We start from the raw sequence: 24,100 nt of genomic DNA on the forward strand, positions 1-24,100 counted from the left end.
CATCACTCTAATATTTGGTTAAAGACCCAGTACCTGATAACCATTAGACCTAAACCTTCTGGAGGGCAGCTTTTTACATTGGTAATCCTAGTACCTAGCACAGTGTCTGGTAAATCGCAGGTGCTCAATAAATATTTAGTGAGTTTACCAACCCTTTATTTAAAATGACTGTCCTGCCTCTACTTCAGAAAATAAGTTATGGGCTTCCCTGGTGGCGCAGTGGTTGAGAATCTGCCTGCCAATGCAGGGGACACGGGTTTAAGCCCTGGTCTGGGTAGATCCCACATGCCGCGGAGCAACTAGGCCCGTGAGCCACAATTACTGAGCCTGCGGGTCTGGAGCCTGCGCTCCGCAACAGGAGAGGCCGCAATAGTGAGAGGCCCGCGCACCGTGATGAAGAGTGGCCCCCACTTGCTGCAACTAGAGAAAGCCCTCGCACAGAAACGGAGACCTAACACAGCCATAAATAAATAAATAAAAATTAAAAAAAAAAAAAAAAGTTATGTTTCTGACAGAGAGTAAGAACGCTCTCAAAAGTTACTACATACCTCTTTAAATATTCAATTCTGTCTTACTAATAATGTGTCATAACTGTATATGTAAAGTCATTGAACATTATTAGCGCTTTCTCTTTATAAAGTTTGGCCTTTTACAGTTTTGGGGTTTTAAAAAAGAAAAAAAAATCTGATTAAAAATACTGAACAGTACAAAAACAACAGCAGGGAACATAATTCTCCCCAAATCAACTCCTGCATATTAGCAGCTTCCAGAAGAATAAAAGAAACCAAATACATAGTCCTAAAAAAGTCCATGAATAAAAGGCTTTGTTCTTCGAGAAAATTAAATAAATTATTGAATTTTGGTTTTAATTAGTCAATGAATTATTAAGCTTTGCTCCTAATGAAAATTCAGTGACTATTCAGACTATCACTGATAGTTGAGTGGTTCATTGTTTTTGACTTGTACAGTAATACAGGTTAGTGTAAAAGAAAATTAATATGTAGAAAACAATAAATAACTTAAAAATAATATAAATGAAAATATAGAAATTAATTTAAATCACCCTAAATTCAACCCAGTAGCAATAATTACTGGTAACATTTTTTATATAGCTTTTCATGTTTTTCTATAGGTATGTGTATCCACGTATATGTGTACATACATGTGTGCATAAAGGTATACTTTGGACGATGTAATAATACTCTACAAACTGTTCTGTATACTGGTTTTTTCACTTACCATATGTTAACGGTTGAATTGTGCCCCCAAAAAGATCCTGAAGTTCTAACCCCCAGTGCCTGTGAACGTGACCTCATTTGGGAATAGGTTCTTTGCAGATAATCAGTTTAAGATGTGCACATTAGGGTGGGCCTTAATCCAATACCACTGTGTCCTTATAAAAAGGGGAAAATTGGACACTGAAACACACACACAAACATATACACACACAGGGAAACCTCAATATAAACATGAAGGCAGAGATTGGGGTAATAAATCTACAAGCCAAGGAACACCAGAGATTACCAGCAAACTACTAGCAGCTAGGAAAGAGGCATAAAACAGATTTCCCTCACAGCCCTCAGAATGAACCAACTCTGCCGGCACCTTGATCTTGGGCAACAGCCTCCAGAACCTGTGAGACAATAAATTTCTGTGTTTAAGCCACCAAGTTTGTGCTAGCAAACCATCTCCCCATGTCAGTAAATAAATGTCTTTGCCACCTTAATGTTTTCATTCTAATCCATTGTACGGATTTACGACCATTCAAATAATCCTCTACTACTGGATGTTTAAGTATTGTCCAATTTCTGCTACAATAAACAATGCTTCAACAGCCATCTTTGTACATACATCTATTGCCATTTGACTTCCTTAGATATGAAATTTCTGAGTTAAGAAGTAGTTTTTAAGCTTTTGCTTTATATGGCCATGCTGCCCTGGAGAAAGCCTGTATCAGCTTACACTCTTACCAGCAATCTCAGTGTCCATTTCCCATACTTTGGAACGTACTAAGTGTTGTCATTTTATAAAACCTCTGTCAGTCTAACAGGTAAAAAATAACTCAACATTGCTTTAATTGGCTTATTTCGTTCTAATTATTGGTAGGGTTTAAATAAGTTTCAAATATTTAATGGCCATTTACATGTTTTCCACAATGTATTGCATGTTCACTTCTTTAGCCATTTTTCTACTGGGGCTTGTATCTTTTCCTTAATAATGTGTAAGAGCTTTTGTACATAGCTGGTTTTTAAATGAAATCCAGGGTATATCTTTCCTCAGTTCTAAGTGATAGGTAGTCAGTTTTCCGGTGACCTTTCTTCTGTGGGATATTACGTGTTCAAAAAAAAAAAAACAAACTTATAAATGGTATTCCTAAACATTGGACCTATAAATGGTATTCCTAAATTTGGGCCATTTGGGTCCAAATTTAGGACCCAAATGGTATCCTATAAACCTATCAGGACAATTTGTGACTTATCAGAGATTTTAACTGTGACTATCTCCCCACAGTACCAGATCATTACTGATTATGCAACTAATGGAGGAAATGCTTTCAGCCTATGCTGGTAAAGCCTTTTTTTTCCCCTTTTTAGCCATGACCATAAAAATTTTATTATCAATACTGTCATTTGTATCACAGAACTGTGTTATGATTTGCTCATCCATTTGTTTTGCACAGTACTCTACAAAACAATGCAAACATTAGAAATGATTTGTGCAGGTTTTTACTCCAGACATACATATCTAGTACATCTGCTAGAGGCTTATATGAATCTCTTTTAGTTTATGAATCTTGACTATGTATATTAGATGGGAATTCTAACAATCTGTTGATGAGCTTCACTTGATAGTGTTAAACCAATGAGTTCAATAATTTTGGCTATTATTACTAAGCTGTCAATTAAGAGGGTTCTGGAAAACTGTCATAAATTCTAAAATCCAGAAATACTTGTTAAATCAGAGTTTAACTCAAAAGTCATAGGAGCATATGGGGCTGAAGCACACAGAAAGAAGAGAGAAGTTACACTCACAGAACTAAAGTGGACGTTTACACACAGCCTTGGAGCAGAGACGGTCAGGGCAGGAAGGAACCAGAACTCACAGGATGAGGTTTGAGAGGATTAGAGAAGAGTCAGAATACAGAATTCAGATCTGGACCAAAATAAAAATAAAAATAAAAAAGGCAGAAGATTTATTGTGTCAATATGAAGTACAGCTTATTTTGGAGTGATAACTCTGGTAAACAGCCCTGTTCTCTTAAAGAAGAACCATTAGTAGGGAGGAAGAGGATGCTCTGACTACAGCCCTCTTCAATCACGTTCTTGCTGATTAAATATTAATTGGTATTTCTGACTAATGAATAAGCTAAGTAACTGGCTTGTGCTACGGGGCTGAAAACATAAACCTGAAACACACTTCTCATGTATGGACCCAGTCTATGAACCAAAGCTTGAAAATATGATGGCAAGAAATGTGAAAACTGGGAAATAATTTTCCACTTTGATTTGCCTTTGATCAGACAGGAGGAGGAAAAAACGCAATACAGAACAAGGACAAAAAAGATTGAAAATTTGGGAAATAGAGCCTACGATAAAAGATTAAAGAAGTTAGAATTACTTAGTTTGAAGCAGAGAAGAAAAACTAATTAAGGCTTTTAACAATAAAGATTACTGAAAAGCATAATCACTGAAAGCAAAGCAAAGAGAAATAGGTAAAATTCCCTGGGGCTATACAATTAAATACAAAGATTCTTACAGACAAATGTTAGGTGTTTAAACAGAACAGAAAGAAAGGTTCTGACTGGTGAATGCTTAGACGGAGGCAACATAACTGCTTTCAGGTAGGACATTCAGGTGTGACAGGACCAGCTATGACAACCCAAGCAGGCAGCCTGAGAGGTCCAGAGAACCTGATGATACAACACAGTACTGACTGGGACTTCCCTGGTGGTCCAGTGGTTAAGACTCCGCGCTCCCAACGCAGGGGGCCTGGGTTCAATCCCTGGTCAGGGAATTAGATTCTGCATGCCATAACTAAAGATCCCACAAGCTGCAACTAAAGGTCCCACACGCCACAATGAAGATCTCACGTGCCACAACTAAGACCTGACACAGCTAAATAAATAAATATTTAAAACAAAATAAAACCAAATAGTACTGACAATAATGAGAAGGTGGAAATTTGATATACAGATCTCCTGATGGCCCTGTGAATAATGGCTATCAGTTAGAAATAGGAACTGGAAAGGAGAAAGACTAATCAGCAGTTGGCCATGGTTAAAGGCCTTGTTTGGTTAGTCTTTGGAAGCAAAACTGTGCAGAGGAGCCAACATATTAATTAATGCTTCTGGTAAACTCAACAAGCCAGTCTCAAATCTTGAATGAAAAGTGTGAGTTTCAAACAGAATTGAAGAATAAGGAAAATATGGCATTAAGCATTTACTGAATGTAATTTTTAAAAAGTGGATACTGTAGGATGAGTCAAAATGGCATCCTCTTAAGATTTATCAGTTATTCTACAACTCAAAAAAGTCACAAAAGTCTTATAATGCGCAGTCTGAATATTTTTAGAAGGAATGAACAAAGTTACAGAAGGTGAGAAGGAAAAGAAAAGAAACCTGACCAAGTAGCTATTACATGCTAAATACTGTTAAGCCCTTGAAAAAGTATGTCCTCATCGGTATGATGTCTGGAATCTGTTTAAAAATAATCCAGGCTTCCCTGGTGGCACAGTGGTTGAGAATCTGCCTGCCAATGCAGGGAACACGGGTTCGAGCCCTGGTCTGGGAAGATCCCACATGCCGCGGAGCAACTAGGCCCGTGAGCCACAGCGACTGAGCCTGCGCGTCTGGAGCCTGTGCTCCGCAACAGGAGAGGCCGCGATAGTGAGAGGCCCGCACACCGCGATGAAGAGTGGCCCCCGCTCGCCACAACTAGAGAAAGCCCTCGCATAGAAACGAAGACCCAACGCGGCCAAAAATAAAAATAAATTAATTAATTTAAAAAAATAATAATAATAATCCAGAGAGAAAGCAGGGGAGGTAAGTAGGGGTATAGATAAAGTAAGATTGCGTCTAATTTGATAACTGTTAAAAGTCTGGTGATGAGAATATGGATGTTCATTATACTATTCTATTTTTGTTTATTTAAATTTTCCATGATTTTTACACTAATTATTAGAGAAATGCAAATCAAAACTACAATGAGGTATCACCTCACACCAGTGAGAATGGGCATCATCAGAAAATCTAGAAGCAACAAATGCTGGAGAGGGTGTGGAGAAAAGGGAACCCTCTTGCACTGCTGGTGGGAAAGTAAATTGATAGAGCCACTATGGAGAACAGTACGGAGGGTCCTTAAAAAACTAAAACTCGAATTACCATATAACCCAGCAATCCCACTACTGGGCATATACCCTGTGAAAACCATAATTCAAAAAGACACATGCACCCCGATGTTCACTGCAGCACTATTTACAATAGCCAGGTCGTGGAAGCAACCTAAATGCCCAAAAACAGTCGAATGGATAAAGAAGATGTGGTACATATATACAATGGAATATTACTCAGCCATAATAAGGAACGAAATTGGGTCATTTGTAGAGATGTGCATGGACTTAAGAGACTGTCGTACAAAGTGAAGTTAAGTCAGAAAGAGAAAAACAAATATTGTATATTAACGCATATATGTGGAACCTAGAAAAATGGTACAGATGAACTGGTTTGCAGGGCAGAAATAGAGACACAGATGTAGAGAACAAATGTATGGACACCAAGGGGGGAAAGTGGGGTGGGGGGTGATGAATTGGGAGATTGGGTTTGACATGTATACACTGATGTGTATAAAATGGATGACTAATGAGAACCTGCTGTATAGAAAAATAAATAAAATAAAATTCAAAAATTCAAAAAAAAATTTTTTCCATGATTTTTAAAATTATTTACCATATATAATGTGAAAGTCAGTGGGGTGTATTTGTGTACTTGTGAGTGAATGTGGGTTTAATCTATATAGAACAGAAAGGACTCCTACGTAACCCTCCAAATGGGACAGATATAGGCCCCTCAACTATAAAAACGCTGCATGAGCGTCTGGAGCCTGTGCTCCGCAACAAGAGAGGCCACGATAGTGAGAGGTCCGCGCACCGCAATGAAGAGTGGCCCCCGCTCGCCGCAACTAGAGAAAGCCCTGGCACAGAAATGAAGACCCAACACAGCCAAAAATAAAATTAATTAAAAAAAAAACAAAAACAAAAAAACGCTGCATGAAAGAAGGAACGCATTAACTAAATTGGAAGCATTAATAAGGAGGTGTAGTTTCAGAGGAGCAGGAAAAATGTAAGAAAGAAGAAATGTGAACAGAACAGAGAACGTTGGGAGGCGGGGGGAGCAGCAAACAAACAGCAGGAAAATCTACTTCTCAAACAAAGGAAGGAAAGGTATTTTTTTTTGAGTAGTTTCTGTGTTCTAAGACCTGTTGTTAAGTATTTTACATCATGACCTCATATAATCCTCACAGCAAATTTGTAACATGGATGCTATTATCCTCAATTTAAGATGAGGCAATAGGATCTCCCTGGCGGTCCAGTGGTTAAGACTCTGTGCTTCTAACGCAAGGGGCACGGGTTTGACCCCTGGTTGGAGAACTAAGGGATCCCTGCAGAGTGGCCAAAAAAAAAAAAAAAAAAGAGGCAATGAAAGCTCACAAAGGCCAAGTTACACACAAAGAATCACGCAGATACTAAATGACAGAAATAAGATCCAAAGCCTTGGGGCTTCCCTGGTGGCGCAGTGGTTGAGAATCTGCCTGCCAATGCAGGGGACGCGGGTTCAAGCCCTGGTCTGGGAAGATCCCACATGCCGCGGAGCGGCCGGGCCCGTGAGCCACAACTACTGAGCCTGCACATCTGGAGCCTATGCTCCGCAACGGGAGAGGCCGCGACAGTGAGAGGCCCGCGCACCGCGATGAAGAGTGGCCCCTGCTCGCCGCAACTAGAGAAAGCCCTCGCACAGAAACTAAGACCCAACACACCCAAAAATAAATTAACAAATAAATTTATAAAAAAAGGTTCAAAGCCTTTTGCCCAAGCTTAAAGTCTCTGCTCTATACAATACTACTACTTCCCAAGAAGAACATACAACAAAATAAATAACTTTCTTCGAGGTACACAGATTAGAGGAAAGGGGAAGGAAAACACAATATAAGAAGGGAGACAAGAAAGTCAATTTAATTTTGTTATGTAAGCATATCCAGGTTGTCATGGTAGTAAAGAGGGTGAATGGCAGAGGGTAGGTAACTAAACTGGATATTGGAAGAGGAGTTGGCCAGGAGTTAGCTGAGGAGAACATAGCAAGAACAGACCCACAGAGATAAGAGAAGAGACTATGAATTGAGGACCTGTAAGTTGGTCGGTATTCATTCACTGATATAATAAATATTTACTGAGAGCCTACTCTACACCAAGACCCACGGATACAGTAGAAATCAAAACAGAATAGTGTCTCCCTCCGTGGAGCATACAGCTTAGGAAAGATTATTCATAGAATTTCACATAAAATACTTACAAACTAGGACGTGTTGCAAAGGAAAAGCAAAGGGTGTTATGACAGCATCTAAAAGGGGGACCTTCCTAGGGACAGTGGGATGATCAGAGATGGCTTCCCTGGGGAAGTGACATCTAAACTGAGCTGAAGAATAAACATGCATTAACTAGGTGTGTGGATGGTTAGATGAGACAATCCAGGCAACAGGAACAGCATATACAGAGCCCTTGAGATAGGAGAGAACAAGGTATAGAACTAAGAGAAAACCAGGGTGGCTAGAGTATAAGCACAAATGAGAAAGTGGGAAACGAGGCTGGAAAAGTAGGCAGGTCAAACCACATACGGTCTTCAAGATTACATTCAAGACTTCGGAGTTTGTCCCAAGAGCAAAGGGAAGCCAGTGGAGGTTTTTGATCAGGGACTGATAAAATAAGAATTGTATTTTGAAAGTGTCTGTTCTCAGGGGTTATGAACAATCCAGTCCATAGATACCAAAGGGTCTGTGCATAGAATCCAGGAGTCCATGAACTTGGATGAGGGGGGAAAAAAAATCTTTATTTTTCACTAACCTCTAAATAAAATTTAGCATTTCTTTCTGAATATAGGGCTTTTAACTTTGTCGCAATACAAATCTCAAATACGTTCACATTATATTTTGGTTATTGTAAAACTCTCAAAATAATGGTTTTGTCTCTCATAACATCATTACTTTAAGATTGTGGAAGTTTGGGGAAGCATTGCTAGACCTTGTTATTTAATACATTAACAATAAAGAACAGATATTATAATATCACAAGTTTTTTAAAAATAACATTTTGATAACTATATTGGTTTCCTTTGTAGTTACATTTTCAAATGCTATTCTCCGAAGGAGTCTGTAGGTTTCACCACAACTGCAAGGGGTATATGTCTTAAAAAAAGCTTAAGAATCCCTATCAGAGGGTAGAAATTGGAGGAGAAGTGCAGAGAGAAGGCAGAGAAACAAGCAATCCCCATAAGATGATGGAAGCTTAAACCAGGATGGGAGCAGTGCTGGTGGAGTAGAGCAATTTGAAAGATATTCAGAAAGTAAAAGTGACATTAGAGACTCTTTTCAAATGTAATTTTCTAAGAATATTTACTGTTATAAAAATACTTATCATATAATGGTAAATAAAAATGCAGAGTCTAAAACTATCTATACAGTATAATGCTGACTGAAATTCTACTGTACACAGAAATGACTGGAATGATGGAAAGTATTTTAAAATGTTAAACATGGTTATCACCGGGGAATGAACAGCAGTAAAAATGTTTATTTTTTTTCCTTAGGACTTTTCTAAATGTTTCCATATTTTATAAAGTGACTAGCAGAAAAAGCATAATTTTAGTTATTTTTGGAAATTTTCTTCTCTTTTCTTTTTTTTTTTTCTTTTTGGCCGAGCCACAGGGCATGCAGGATCTTAGTTCCCTGACCAGGGATGGAACCTCGAAGCCGTGCCCACCTCACCCTCACCCCACGCCCGCAGTGCAAGTGCAGAGTCTTCACCTGGACGGCCAGGGAAGTCCCTGTAAATTTTTTAATGATGGGGAAATGCTTACGATACGTTTTATAATGAAAAAGTATATAAAATTGTACATACAATATGATCTCAACCATATAAAAAAAATCTATAGTCAAATTACGGGTGATTTCTTTATACTATCAGATTTTCCACGTTTTTTTCAGCAACCACATATTACTTTTATAAATCACATTATTTTTAAATGGCACGAATGGATAGATTAGCTTTGGACAGAAGGAAGGATTCTTCAAGATTTAAAATAAGAGAAAAGAACCAAGGTTTGCGATGGACAGAGTCTATTGGTGGGGGAACAGGCTATTGAGGGAGTTCACACGTAAAGGGCTCCTTGGTCTCAGCAAAGCAGGAGGCTAGGACATCTACAGCAAGCAAAGGGGCTGGTAGGGCCGGCAGTGCTAGAGTAAGGGGGAAGGTCTGCAACAGCCCTGTGGGAGCACAGGGAACTGTGAGGCAGCACACAGCGCTTGGCTAAGGGTCCTTAGAAACAAAAAGGAAACGGTATGGATTAGTATTGTTCTCCGCCTTTGTAAATGATTTGCTGAGCTTCTTAAAAATGTCAGGTGCCCCTCCCAGTGATTCAGTTTGTCCAAGTAAAGGCCCAGTAATCTGCACCTTGAACAAGAGGGAGTGTTTCAGGTGAGTTCAGACCATATTTTAGGAAATGCTGGTTTAGAGTCTGGTCTGAAAACAATGGACAAATCTACTGATACATAAAATGTCTTCAGGTTCTCTCTGCTCCCATCACTCCAACTTACAAAGGGAGTCTAGATGTTAAGATTTTTGTTTTGTTTTTGTTTCGTTTTAGAATTTCAGGAGAATAAAAATCAGCTTAGAGGGACTTCCCTAGCGGTCCTGTGGTTAAGGCTCTACGCTTCCACTGCAGGAAGCATGGATTCAACCCCTGGAAGGGAACTAAGATCCCACAAGCCTTGCAGTGTGGCCCACCCCCGCAAAAAAAGAGTAAAATTCAGCTTAGAAAGACAGGTAAGAAAAGAGTAGGAAAGACAAAGACACACTAATAGTTAAAATATACAGATGGTCCCCGACGTACAATTTTTCAATGTTACCGTGGCGCAAAAGCCATAAGCGTTCAGTAGAAACGGTCCTCTGAACTTATCTTGATCTTCTGCTGGGCTAGCGTATGAAGTACAACACTTTGTGACACTGGCAGCGACAGCAGCTGTAGCCCACGGCCAGCCATGGGACCATGAGAGGAAACAGCCCATAAGCTTACAACCATTCTGTACCCAGACAACAATCTATTTTTCACTTTCTGTACAGTATTCAACAAATTACACGAGCTAGTCAACACTCTATTATAAAATAGGCTTAGTGTGAGATGATTGTGCCCAGCTGCAGGCTAACGTAAGTGTTCTGAGTATGTTTAAAGCAGGCTAGGCTAAGCTATGTCCAGGAGATTAGCTGTATTTAAATGCATTTTCAACTTAGGATATTTTTCAACTCACGATGTGTTTATCAGGACATAACCCCATCGTAACTCGAGGAAGATCCATATACTATTATCTGTATGATAGAATTCCAGGCCAAACTACCTTACCTTTAGCAGGAGAGCAAAATTACTCCGCAGAGAATCAGTCACACCATTTTCGTACAATTTCTTCCTCATGAGGTTTCCGCTCACGTTCCCACTATCAGACTGATACCTTAATAATGACTTTAGCATGGTTTCAAAAGGGTCCGCTGAAACAAATTAAACATTTCAAAGGCAAAGTAATCACTCAAAAAATAAATAAATAAATCTCCAGCAAAAGAACAGAGAGCAGGGAGGTACGGGACTGTAGCCAAGAGACTATCAACTTTTTTTCACAACTCCCTGGTCTTCCCTAAATGTGAACAGTTCAAGAGGCAATAGAGATTGGCAAGAAAACAATATTTTGACTGGGAATTCCACTGTATATCATTAATACTTACATAAATTTTCTACTCACATGACAGCAATATCTTTCACTTTGTAAAAAAAAAAATCACACCACTGATTTTTAAAGCAAAATTGATGTTGTGTATGTAACTGTCAAGTATTACAGTTAAAATTATTTAGCTGAATCCAAAAATTTCTTTTCTTTTCTCCTTCATTCATTTTTAAGTGTTTCTTGTTTCCTTTTTTTTTTTTTTGGCAGCAGCGCTGTGAGGCTCACAGGATCTTAGTTCCCCAACCAGGGATCAAACCCAGGCCCCCTGCAGTGGAAGCACAGAGTGCTAACCACTGGATCACCAGAGAATTCCCTAAGTGTTTCTTTAATGACTATATTGTTTCCACATATGCAAAAATACACTGTCATTGTAAGTAATTAAAACAACATAGATACAAAGAAAATAAATTCATCTAAATCTCACCACACAGAGATAGTCACTGTTAAATATCTGAGATTTTTTTTTTACAGCTGTTAACATTTCTTACCAGAGAGAGACAGACAGAAAAATCTGTCAGATTTTGCAAAGAACTATAGTCCCTTCTTTCAGAGCACGTCTCTCAGTTCATTACTGTGATCATTCGAACACCATTTACATGCTCCCCCCCCTTCCCCAGCACTAGACTATAAATTCCACAGGAGCAGAGGCCATGTCTGGTTTTACCTATCTTTGTATTTCTTAACAGAGCCGTCCTTCCACATTGCGGAAATTTTGTGATTAAGAAAACAGACCCAGCCCAGAGAGCCTAGCTTCAAGTCCCAGCTCCATCACTAATTAGTTGTGTGACTTTGGGCAAATGACTTAGCCTCCCTGTACATCAGTTTTCTCTTCTGTAAAGTGGAGATAATCATAATACGTACTTCATAAGGTGTTCTGAGGATTAAATCAGTTAACGTGTGTAAGGTCTTACAATAGTGCTGGCATATAGAAATTGCTATATGAGTATTTGAAGAACAAAATAAAATAAACCTATATCATCATATTAACGCCTGAATGTACCCTTTAATGCAGCCATTAAAAATTTTTAAGTTTTAAGTTTTTATTATGAATAATACTAATGTCTTTTCTCATCTATGTGATTATCAGTTTATGATAATTCCTTAAAATAAGTCAAAGGTCACTGCCAACCTTCTCTCCAGATAGTTTGTAAAACATTTATACTCCATGTTTCTCCATTCCCTCACCAACAATGAGTTTTGACAACATTTTTCATCTCTTCTAGTCAAATAAGTGAAAATCTCATTTTTATTTGCATCCCACTGATTATTAGTGAGGTTGAAATCTTTTAATTTGCTTTTTGGCTATTTTTATTTCTTCTTTTTTAATTACCTTGTTTTTGCCCATTTTTCCACAATTGCATTTTACTTTTATTTTCTCATTAGTTTTCATTTACTTTATATATATATAGGTGGTAAATAGTTCCATCTCTCTTTTAAACTTTTTCGTGGTACCTTTTTATTTTACAGAAATATAGTATGTGGCCAACATTTTCCTATCTCTCTCTTTTCCTCTCTCTCTCTCTTTTTCATGGTGTTTTTTATTGTACTGAAATTTTTTCATTTTTATGTAGACAGATTTACCCATCTTGTGATTGATGGCTCTTAGATCTCATGTCATGGTACAAAAGGGCTCATCAACAACCCCCTCAAAAAAATTTAAGATTTAACCATTTTTTCTTCTATTACTTTTATGACTCCAAATTTTAATCATTTCTAATTTATTTTGATATAAAGAGTGAGACAGGGACTGAGATTTATTTTTTCCAAATAGCTAACTAGTTTTCCCAAACCATTTATTACCTTTCCCCTTTATCATAAAATGCTACCTTTATCATATATACTCAGATTGTCTACTGGGCTACCTACTCCATTCCATCAATCCATCTAGTCCTATCACAGTACAAGATTCTTAAGTTAATTAAGTTTTATAATACACTGTTCGACCTGATGGCACAAGAATCTCCCGTGCTAATGTTCTTTCTAGATGTTTCTTAACTGCTCTTGTACCTTTACTCTTTCAGACATACCCTGGAAATGTTTTTTCAGGTTCCAAAAAAATCCTGTTGGCATTTACACTGGGATTTTCTTCGTATATATATATAAATTGAAGGAAGAAAATAATCATTTTACAATACTGTGTCTTAAATGAAGTAATTAATATAAAGACTTCAGCACAATGTCTGGCATATAATACAAAGTATTTAATAAATGTTAGCTATTCCTAAGAACAATGTATGGATCTTCATTTATAGACAACTACTCTAATTAAAAAGAAAATTAAACTTACATGTCTTATTGGGGTTGATATGCTGCTTTAGCACACCAACAGTGCCCAAACTAACCACAAGGCGCCTGCCAAACCAGAAAGAGACCACAGGCCCATATCTCTCATGCAAATTAACCAGGAACTCGTGCAAACTTCCACTGTTCACAATATCTGGAAGATTACCATCTCTGAAAAAAGAGCAACATTTGACAAAATAATCAATTTAACATTGAAGAATCAGAAAAACAATACTAGTTGATTCTGAATTAACTGTGTCAACAGATGAGAGCAAAAATACACAAAATTCAAATTACTGCAAAATCCAAAACTGAATTATATTTGACTTCTCTCTTTCGGTAGTTATATTTGCATACGGATTTGTCTGATATTTTGAGAATTCATAACACTTCATACCAGATAAAAAAGCTACACGAGGAACATCTGACTTAGACACGGGAAAACTATCCAATTTTTACAGCAACTCATTCTGAGATAGCAATGGACACCATCATTGGCTACTAAATCATAGGCTAATTTAAATCAGCTATGGCAATTTTTTCTTATTTCCTTCTATCTTAATCCTTTCTTTCTATTTTCAACACTCTCTGGCTAGCAGAAGTGAAAGAAGTTAAAGGTTTTGATTTATACAGGCTTCCTTTCTGTTCTTAACAAAGTTTAGGTAGTATGCCCAGAGATAAGTTTAGAGAAAACAAAGGAATGAAATAAACTGAGTAATCTAAAGATATGGTTTAGTTTTGATCCAAAAATTAAGAGTTGACTCTACTTGATTTAAAAAAAAAAAAACTCACTTTTCTTCTGTTGGAGTAATCCCTGGAATTCCTGCAGCTTGTCTGGAAGCCTTAGGGAAAAAATTTTAAAGAGTTTAGTATAATGAATTATCACATATCCCATAAGTCAGATGTGTTTTCCCAAGACATCTGCAGGACCTTAAATGATGGTTTTCCAAATTAGTTGAATCTCAGAGATTATTTCTATATTAAAATACAAAAACTGGATTCTTTGTATTGAAAAGAATTATCCCAATATTCCTCCTCTCTATCAATTAAACTAAGGTGTTTGAAGAATTTAACATCCATTGTACCTCAATTAATACATAATCAAGTACACTTTTCTTTGTTCTGAGACTATATATGGTCTCATCTGGCTTGGCTTTCAAAAAAAATCAATGTCATGATTATAATAGTTTCATTCCTAAAATAGTTCTCCTCTTTCTAGTCAAAGAATTTACCGAAATACAATGTGGTATTCATCATTTGCTTTAATGCAGTTATTATTATCAGGGTCATACAGTCAGAGAGGTGTCTGCTATAGAAATAAATAACAAAATAATTCATAGCAAATTGTTAAAGTGACAACCTCTGAAGAATGAACTATGAAAAAGTTGGGGGAATTTTCATTTTTTACAATTTTGTACTGGGTTTATGGTCGCTGGGTTTAGAGGTTAGTGTCTTTTTTTAATTTTACAACAAGCGTATTACTTTTATAATAAGATATGTTATAAAACTATTTTTACATAACCTAAATATTTATAGGAAAAATAACCTAAAATAGTCAACTCCAGAATCAATTCTGAATTTTGTCAATGATTTTAGCTAGTAGTAATCAGAGTTTATTTGTTTGACATTCTGCCCTTTTCCCCCCTACTTAACATTATACAAATAAATGAATATTTATTTATTTGAACATTTAAAGGCTAAACTGTGTTCCACTATGTATCCAGAACTGTGTAATCATCTTCCTGCTATAGTGTTGTAAAACATCTAGGCTATTTCTTTCTTTCATTTTCTTTGTTATAGGTAGTGCCATGAAAATCTTTGTTCAACTTTACTTTTTTCCTCCTTTGGGGTATGTATGCCAAAAGAGAAATACTAGGTTGAATGATACTAACTGAAGAGTTTTACAGTTTGTACTAAATCCTGTAAGAATACTATCTAGGGGCTTCCCTGGTGGTGCAGTGGTTAAGAATCCGCTTGCCAATGAAGGGGACACGGGTTCAAGCTCTGGTCTGGGAAGATCCCACATGCCTCGGAGCAACTAAGCCCGTGCACCACAACTACTGAGCCTGCACTCTATAGCCCACGAGCCACAACTACTGAGCCCGCGTGCCACAACTACTGAAGCCCGCGCACCTAGAGTCCATGCTCCGCAAAAAGAGAAGCCACCGCAATGAGAAGCCCGGGTACCACAAAGGAGAGTAGCCCCCACTCGCCGCAACTAGAGAAAGCCCGCGTGCAGCAACAAAGACCCAACCCGGCCAAAAATAAATAAATAAAAATAAATTTAAAACAAACAAACAAAAGTAGTAGTCTGAAGTGATAATCTTTCCAAAAAAAAAGAATACTGTCTAGGCAACAGTATGTGCAACTTGCATTTAACTGATGACAATGAAACCTACAACGTAAAATTTTGTCCTACAGTCTCATCAATAATGGAAACTTGTCAAGTTTAATATTATAAAAAGTGGGGAAAAGGATGGAAGGAACTCAACTAGAAAAAGTCAGTCGTATAAAAAAAGCCAACTTTTTATTTTCTAGGCTGAAATTATTGACTGAAACAAGTTTCCTGACCTCTCTTTAAACATGGTAGATTGATAACACTCATCAATTATCTCTTCCTGAAATCCCACAAAATGAAAGTGAAGAAATAAAAAAGGAGAAAATAAGGATAAAGAGAATGGGAGAGGAGATAACAGTGGACGAACAATCCAACCAATGGAACAACAGGCTGGTGGGTGGTGGCCCCTATAATTCTAAGGGAAAATTATTTCCAACTTAGAATTTTATACTGAGCCCAACTATCATTCAAGTGTGAAGCTAGAACAGAAAGATTTTCACACAAGCAAGATCTCAAAAAATGTGTTTTCCATGCACACTTTCTTAGGAAATTACTGGAAAATGATGCACTGCGGCAAATAAAGGAACTGAAAGAAAAGAGAGAGAGAGAGACTCATGTGGCACCTAGGAAATAGGGTATCCAACACAGGCAAAGAGAATACCAGTTCTGATAGTAAAAGGACAAGAGCTATGCAGCCGAAGGAGATGGTAACCACTACTGACTGGGGAAGGGTGATGGAAGGCTCCATAATGGATATTTTCATGGGGAAGAAAATACAGCTGATGTCTCTGAATACTTGAACGAGTTCACTGAGTAGCGTTACGACAGAAATGTCGAAATATCTGCCGAAAACTACTGATAGGCAGGAGTGAAGAACCTCTAAAAATGTGCAAGTACTAAGTACAACCCCTCCTCACCGCACTAATCATGCTTCTACAGCTCCAGCAGCAGGCATGCAGAGGGTGCCTCAGAAGTCTGTGCGCTTTGGATAAGAGGGCTCCTCCTACACCAAACTCCACCCTTCAAGAGGAGAAATGAAGAGTGAGCCCCAGAACACCAGGCAAAATGCTCTCCTGCCCTTTACTATATCCACATCTTCCACATAGCTAAATTGATGAGATCCCCAAATTGGCATGCACCTGGCAAGACCCTGCCAACCTCCCTGACAATCGTAGCCTCACCACTATCATCTACCTTGAGACCATCTAGAATGTTACTATGACCTTTTTCCTTACCTACATTAGACACCACACTAAGCCCCGGACTACCATCCCCAGGTCTTCCCTCATCCCCCCGACTCCTATTCCTACAGAAGTTTATCCTCTTTCCTGGCCCATCTGTCCCCAACTCAGAACTCCACCTGATCTCAGCCACTCATTCTCATGGTTGTACACGAGGTCTTGACATTACCAATAACTTCACCATCTCCAGAGTTTTAACATCAAGCATCCAACTCTCCAAGCACCTCCTATTTTTCCTTTTCACTATTTTTAACATCTTGACTCCAAAAACTATTTTTACCCCAAAAGGACTTTTAACCCACCCACTCATATATTCATTTTTCACTCTGTCCAGCTTAGGTTACATGGTCCATTATAACCACTCCCTTGCCCTGTATCCTTTTGTCAAAAGCACCTAGTAAAACACCAATTCTAATTAAACCCAATATTCTGTCAACTGCCCCTGATTCCACACAGATGAAGAAAAACTGCTGGGGAAAAACACACCCATGCTGACTAGTCTTATTTTAATTTCATGACCCTCAAGTGAGCTGCCTGGAAATCTCATTTCCCTACTCCCGCACTTTCCTAACCTTCTAGATGGCTATTTCTCAGAAAATAAGATTCACTGAAAGTTCCAGATTGTGCAGTTGCAATACTCCAATCCAATCCATTTACCAGCGAGAATATTTAAGGTGTTCTGTCATTGCCAGTGATGTATTTGGCACTGTGCTGCTGCTTAACTTCTTCTACAAAACCACCACCTTGCTTTGTAGATGATCCCTCATCCATTAGCTCCTTTGTTTTCAGAACCACCTTCTGAGGCTGAAGAAGGCAAGAAGAGAAAGAAGGCCGGAAGGCGATTCAGAGATAAAGTACTTGGCTAGGTGAAGCTCACAGCTGACCTCCCCCTGCACAGGGCTCCTTCCACGACCCCTTTATTTGGCCCGTGAGGCCCAGCGAGGAGCAAGACCCGGTCTGGATCTTAAGGACTCTGGATTTCAGGAATGAAAAGTCGAAAGACAGAAGAGTAGACAACAAAAGAAACACTGGGGGAGAATCCTCGGGAAAGGGGAAAGGCGTGGAGCAGCCTGGAGTTTCCTCCCAGGCACACTAGAAACTGGGACTGGAGTGGGCAGAGTTACTGCCCGAAAGCCACCCAAGCACTTCAGACCCGCCCTTAACAGTGGCGTGGCGAGGGCAGGCGCAGGGAGGCCGGACCCGCGGACCAGCCCTCAACCCCCGGCGGCCGCGCCCGCGCTGCTGAACCACCTGCCCGCCTCACTCGGCGTCGGAAGGCGGCCGTGCGGCCCGCGCCGCTCCGTCCTCAGCGCCAGCCCCGCGCGCGCCTGCGAGGCGTCACATGCCCCGGGAGCCGGGCCCGCGCGGGCCCGGAGCTGGACGGAGCAGGAGCCGGAGCAGGAGCTCTCCCCGCCCCCCCCCCCGGGCCCGCCCCCTGCGGGCGAGACCGAGGCCGAGCCGGCGGTTACCGGGTAGAGGTAGAGCACCGCTCCCACCAAAGCTAGCAAGAAGGTAACGGCGAAGATCGCGAAGTCCAACATGGCTCCTCCGCCCGGGAGCCACGTCTCGGTTCCGCGCTCGGCAGCAGCGCCTCAGCCTGGTAGGACCCGAGCAACGGAGGGGTGTGCGGGAGCGCCCGCCGGACGAGCGAACAAATGGGCCGCTGGGGGCGTGGCCTGGGCCGCCGGGGCTGGCGAGGGGAGCAAGGGAGCGCGGAGGAGCTCTGGGAACCGCGCCCCGAGGCGGGATTCCGGCGGACGCGACTCCAGACACGCCCGAGACTCCAGACACGCCCACGACTCCGGGATCGAGTTGCTGGGGGAAGAGGAACCCTGGCTTGGAGAAAACGTTAGGAGTTATCATCGCTCTGCCCCGACCAACACTTTTCCAAGTAGATTTAAAATATATGTAATAACAAAATGTAGCTGAACTTAATTATTGCACATGTCTGGGTGTTGTATAATAATCTAGTGGTGTTTGGATCAAATATAAAATATAGATGCATAATTCACACATTATATATTTATTTCATAAAATTTATTTTTCTTCCCTTTACTTCAGAAGAATCTCTATTTTTAAAATCAAGATTTTTGACATCATTTGTTTTCTGTCTGCAGAAATGCCAAATTATCCTGTCTTCGGTCATTGTGGTTCTTGGATAGATTTTTTTAAAACAATCTCAGGTTTATTGAAGCATAATTTATGTATAGAATAGTTGTTTTAATTCTTTCAAATTGAAGAAATTTTGCTCTGTTGAGGCAGTAGCAACTGGAATTATCAATAAAATTTTTAAAGTAGTCTTTAGCTTCAGAAATGAACAATGACTTTTATCTACTGTGTTCAACTGTAATGGAGTTGCTGCCTATGGTAACATTGTTATTGCAGCAAATATTATAAAACAGTTTAAATTTATCATAACAATTGTATCACTTATATTGTGATTCTCACCGTCTCTTAAAGCGATAACTAGATTTGTAGAGTAATATAAAGAATTGGTACCACACTTTACTGACATCATATCTAGACCTACATATATATTATTTTAAAAGGAACAGTAATTTAATATGGAGAAGGGTTCCTAAGCTGCCAACTGCAACCACCATGGTCACCACAATAATTCTGGAGTACTTCCAGTCCACTAATGAAACCCTAAGAGAAGAAATAATGTTTCGTTATGCAAAAATCTATTGTGTTTATGCTGAGAACAAAGATTGGCTAAAGTAAGTTACCTATTTTTATCGACTTGCTCAAATACTCTTTCCACTGTTATATTCTCCTCCAGTTTTATAGCAGCACAGCCTACAAACCTTTATAGCATTTAGATGCAGTCACATTTTATAATATTTCAAAGATATAGAATGTGAGATATGAAGAAGTTCCCTGGAGCCTGAGCAGTATTAGCTATGAGAGTGGATGTTAACAGTTTAGTTGACCACAAAATCCTGATTAACCACCACATCCTGATTGACCATCGAATACTGATTTGCCCATGCGTTCTTTAACTTTTTTATGGATTTGTGATATGTGGGTAACTCCCACGCATGGGCCTGTCTTGCTCTGCTCTATAGGTGGTACTGTCCATATAAAAGGACACTCAGTGGGTTCCCTAGCCCTCTGATCCAAATTCTGGTTGGATTTGGCCAATGGGAAATAATAGCATAAGATGAGAGGAAAGTAAAGTCAAGATATTCATTCTCCGGGCTTTCATGCTGTGGACTCACTGTTTACCACAGCTCCTGTCATATGGCCCTTCCCATACAGATACCCCTTTCTAGGAAATGGAACTCCCTTCTTGCCACTTCAGGCTCAGGGTTGGTGATGGCTCACCTCCGCTGCTAGTCTTGGAGCACTGAAACCTTGTGGTTTCCTTAAACCCTTCCCACATCTTCATAAATATTTCCTTTACTGAACTCTCTTATAATTACTGGTTTCAGCATGCCATCTGTCTCCTGCTGGGACTCTGATCCACATGGTAATTATTATTGCCATTAAATTGCCTGTTTGGTGGGTGCAAATTTTTTTTCTCAATTCTAATGAATAAGGGTAATCAGATACAGTTTGCCTTTACCTAGTAGAGACAGCATTACACCATCAGTGTTTTACTCCAGGACTTTGTCAGTTCTCCTTTGTGACATAATAAGATAAAATTTCTAACTTATTTGTAATGGTATTCCACACAATATCTTGCTTGTCCATTACTCTGATGACATACTGTTGAGACCTGGTGAGCATAAAGTAGAAATTTCCTAGATGCCTTAGTAAAATAATACATGCCAGAAGGTCAGAGAGAAATCTCAAAAATTATTTAAGAGTCTGTCATATTGATAAAGTTCCTACAGGTTGAGTGGTATGGGGTACTTGCACATTGTATCAGCAGAGTCTGAGATGGAGTTTAAGATGCAAGATATGTAGTAAGGATTAATATATGTGAAGGAAGGAATCTGGATTGGGCAGAAAGAGAAGTGAAACTATGATGCAGGCCCAACAACTCCTAGACCAACCTAGTGGGGAGTTTGGAATGAGAATTACCCACGATGATTGGGCTTTGCTGGGCCTTTTTCTACACACCCACCTTACTCTCTTCCTGAGAAAAAACTTGGAAGGGAAGTTAGCCTCTGTAGTTTTTCTGAGGGCCACAACTGTTACATATAATCTTCTTTCTCCGCTATCCATGGTAGATTCTCTTTACTCAGCTACCAAGTCTTGAGGCTTGGTTAGTCCGGAAGAATGACTGGATTATTCTGAACTACCTGAGTACCTGGTAATCATGTACTTCTCAGACTATGGTTTTTCTCTTTGCAGTCACAATTGGGCAAAGAAGTACAAAGTAGCACCCAAGTAAATCACCTGGGTTTTACACTATTACATATTCCATTACGTGATGGCAGCTGTACCTCTTCCTAATTATCCAGGTCACATCAGCAAGCTATTCTGATGCTTTATCTGGATGGCAGCTTGTGGGTGATGTATGTGATATGACCAGTGAGTTCCACTGTCATGGGCTCCCTCCAGCACTTACTTACTGTAAAGTGGGTCCTTTGGTCTGAGGTGATGTTATATGGAATCCCTTGCCAATGAATCAAATACTCCACTGCCCTTAAGATAATGGTGCTGGTTAAGGCCCTGTAGACATAAAGGGCAAACCATATACATAAAATACATGTCTGTTCCTACGAGAATGAACTTGTCCTTCCAGAATGGAAGGGGCCCAAAATACATAACTTGCCAGAATGTGGCCCATTGGTCTCCTTGAGGAATTGGGCACTAAGCATTTATCTTTGTTGTTGGTAAATTGGACATTCAGTGGTGGCAATAGCTAGACCAGCCTTGGTAAGTGGGGGGTTCATGCTGTTAAGCCCATGGATAGTCTCCATTTCTGCCATTGTGGCTACTTTGTTCATGTACCTACCCATTGCACCGGCCCTGGAGTGGCCAGTGCAGGGGCTACCTGACATGAATTGGATTGGTTGTTTGGTCCACTTGATTGTTTAATGCCTCTTTCACGGTGGGTGCTAATATGTGACTCAAAGATTTTCACACTTCTTTCCCACTCTCATATGTCCATGTACATACCTCTATCCCAGACCTTCTTGTCTCCAATCTTAAAATCTTTTTCCGTTCATGTCTCTCAGCAGCTGGCCAGGCCTTTCATCACTGCCCATGATTCCATATATATGTATATATTCTAACTTTGGGCCTCTTATCTTTCCACATCTTATCTTTCCACACAAAGTAAATGGCATGGTGCACCACTAAAGATCTGCCCATTGAGGTGGTTTTCCCTTGCCACTGTTCTTCAAAACCACCCATAAGTAAGGCTTCAATGCTACGCATTTTTGACTTTACCCACATACTGAGCCATCTCACCTGTAAATGAAGCTTGGTCTTTTTCTTCCTCCTCCATCTGATCATACAAGATCACTTGTAAAACCAAATGTGTTACCTGAGGAAGGGGCACTGGTACGACAGTAATGGATACTCCGGGGATCTGGGCTACTTGCTCATGCAGCTAATGTCTTCCCTATGGTCCTTAAGACTTGCTGGTGTGACAAGGCCTAGCGGATAATACGCAGTGTTGGGAAACTGAGTCTCTTAAGAGCAAGGTATTAACTGCCATTTTGTTCTGGACGTATCTTTTCAAGGATGTTTGTACAGCAAACAACTTGGAAGGCAGAAATAGTCTCCTTCTGGAATAGAAGGCAGGTTTGCTTACTCATCAGTATTAATGTTTCCTTGCAGGGCAAAGGTCAGGAAGGTGTGCTTGCAGCCCATTATAAAAGATTTAGCTTTCCTAAACTCAGATTCTTTAGCTGTGACGTAAGATTGTAAAATGTATTCTTATGAGTTCATCTGCAAGTTTATAGTTGTAGGTTTTACATTTACATTATTGCTTCAAGTTAATAAATAATCAGTTCCAGCACCATTTGTTGAAAAGACTGTTCTTTCCTCATTTAATTATTTTGGCACATCTGTAGAAAATCAATTCATCATATATATGGCCACATCTAAAGGTCTTCTATTTACTCCTTTTGACCTACATGTCTATCCTTATGCTGGATAATCCACAATGTCTGATTCCTGTAGCTCTAATTCTTGAAATCAGAGTGTGTAAGTCTTCCAACCTTGTTCTTTTTCAAATTGTTTTGACATTGTGTCCTTTGCATTTCCCTATAAAATTTAGAATCAGCCTTTCAGTCTCTTCAAATCTATTTTTTCTTCCATTTTTCCAGCCATATTCTGTAGTTTCAGTGTACATGTTCTGCAAATATTTTATTACATTTCCTCCTAAGTATTTAATATTTTCAAGATATTATAAACTGTACTGTTTTGAATTACAATTTTTGTTACTAGAATACTGAAATATGATCTATTTTTGTATTTGACCTTGTATCTTGTGACTTTGCTTGGCTCATTTATTACATAAGTTCTACTGTTTTGTGTACATAGATATCGTAGAATTTTCTACATGCTTGTTAACCACAAAAGGATATTTTTACTGTCTCCTTTCCAATATGTATGCTGTTTTTTTTCTTGCATTATTGCACTAGCTAGAGTCTCCAGTACAATGTTGAATAATAGTGAGAATAGGTATTCTTACCTTATTCCTAATTTAGGAAGAATTCAGTCTTTTACGTTAAATATTATGTTAGCTATAGGTTTTTCATAAACATACTTTATTAAGAAAGTTTTCTATTTTTAGTCTACTGAGAATTATCTTAAACAGGTGACATTTTAAACATTAACCCAATCTTAAATTCATGGGATGAACCACACTTGGTCATGAGGCATTATACTTCTTACACATTGCTAGAAATGTTCTGCTAATATTCACTTAAGGATTTTCGTGTCATCGTTCATGATAGATAATGGATTGTAGTTTTTTTTAGTTTGGGGAAGGTGAGGGTGAAGGGTAGAATTACATCTCTCTCAATATTTTTCTCTCTTGCATGCAGGATCCTAAATCCTAAATTTCCCCCATTTTTTCCTCTTTCACCAACTAGTCTACAAAGCAATTGCATTTCTACATTCTTCTTAAGTCTTCTGAGATTGTCATGTCAAATCCTGAACACTAAGTCCACTTTTTGTATGCAGTACTCTGATCCACTCAAACTCTTGTTCAGTATTTTTGCACTTAGGATGGGCTTTCTCTTTCTGGGAGTCTTTTTTTTTAGCTCAATCTTAGGTTCTCTAATCAACTACTC

At 39.2% G+C, this 24,100-nt stretch overlaps 1 protein-coding gene across 1 annotated transcript in view; it reads right to left on the reverse strand.

Moving 5' to 3' along the window:
- The window catches only part of CYP20A1 (cytochrome P450 family 20 subfamily A member 1), a 66,515-nt gene extending 47,962 nt beyond the window's left edge, over positions 1–18,553 (reverse strand). The window contains exons 1-4 of the mRNA XM_068544629.1: positions 18,368–18,553; positions 14,112–14,161; positions 13,324–13,490; positions 10,664–10,806 (exon numbers count right to left, since the gene is read on the reverse strand). Coding sequence (XP_068400730.1) covers positions 10,664–10,806; positions 13,324–13,490; positions 14,112–14,161; positions 18,368–18,439 — 432 coding nt within the window. The 5' untranslated portion in view covers positions 18,440–18,553. The remainder of the gene's footprint in view (positions 1–10,663; positions 10,807–13,323; positions 13,491–14,111; positions 14,162–18,367) is intronic.
- Positions 18,554–24,100: the final 5,547 nt, after the last annotated feature.

The sequence above is a fragment of the Eschrichtius robustus genome, chromosome 5 (assembly GCF_028021215.1).
Source record: "Eschrichtius robustus isolate mEscRob2 chromosome 5, mEscRob2.pri, whole genome shotgun sequence".
NCBI classification, from domain to species: domain Eukaryota; kingdom Metazoa; phylum Chordata; class Mammalia; order Artiodactyla; family Eschrichtiidae; genus Eschrichtius; species Eschrichtius robustus.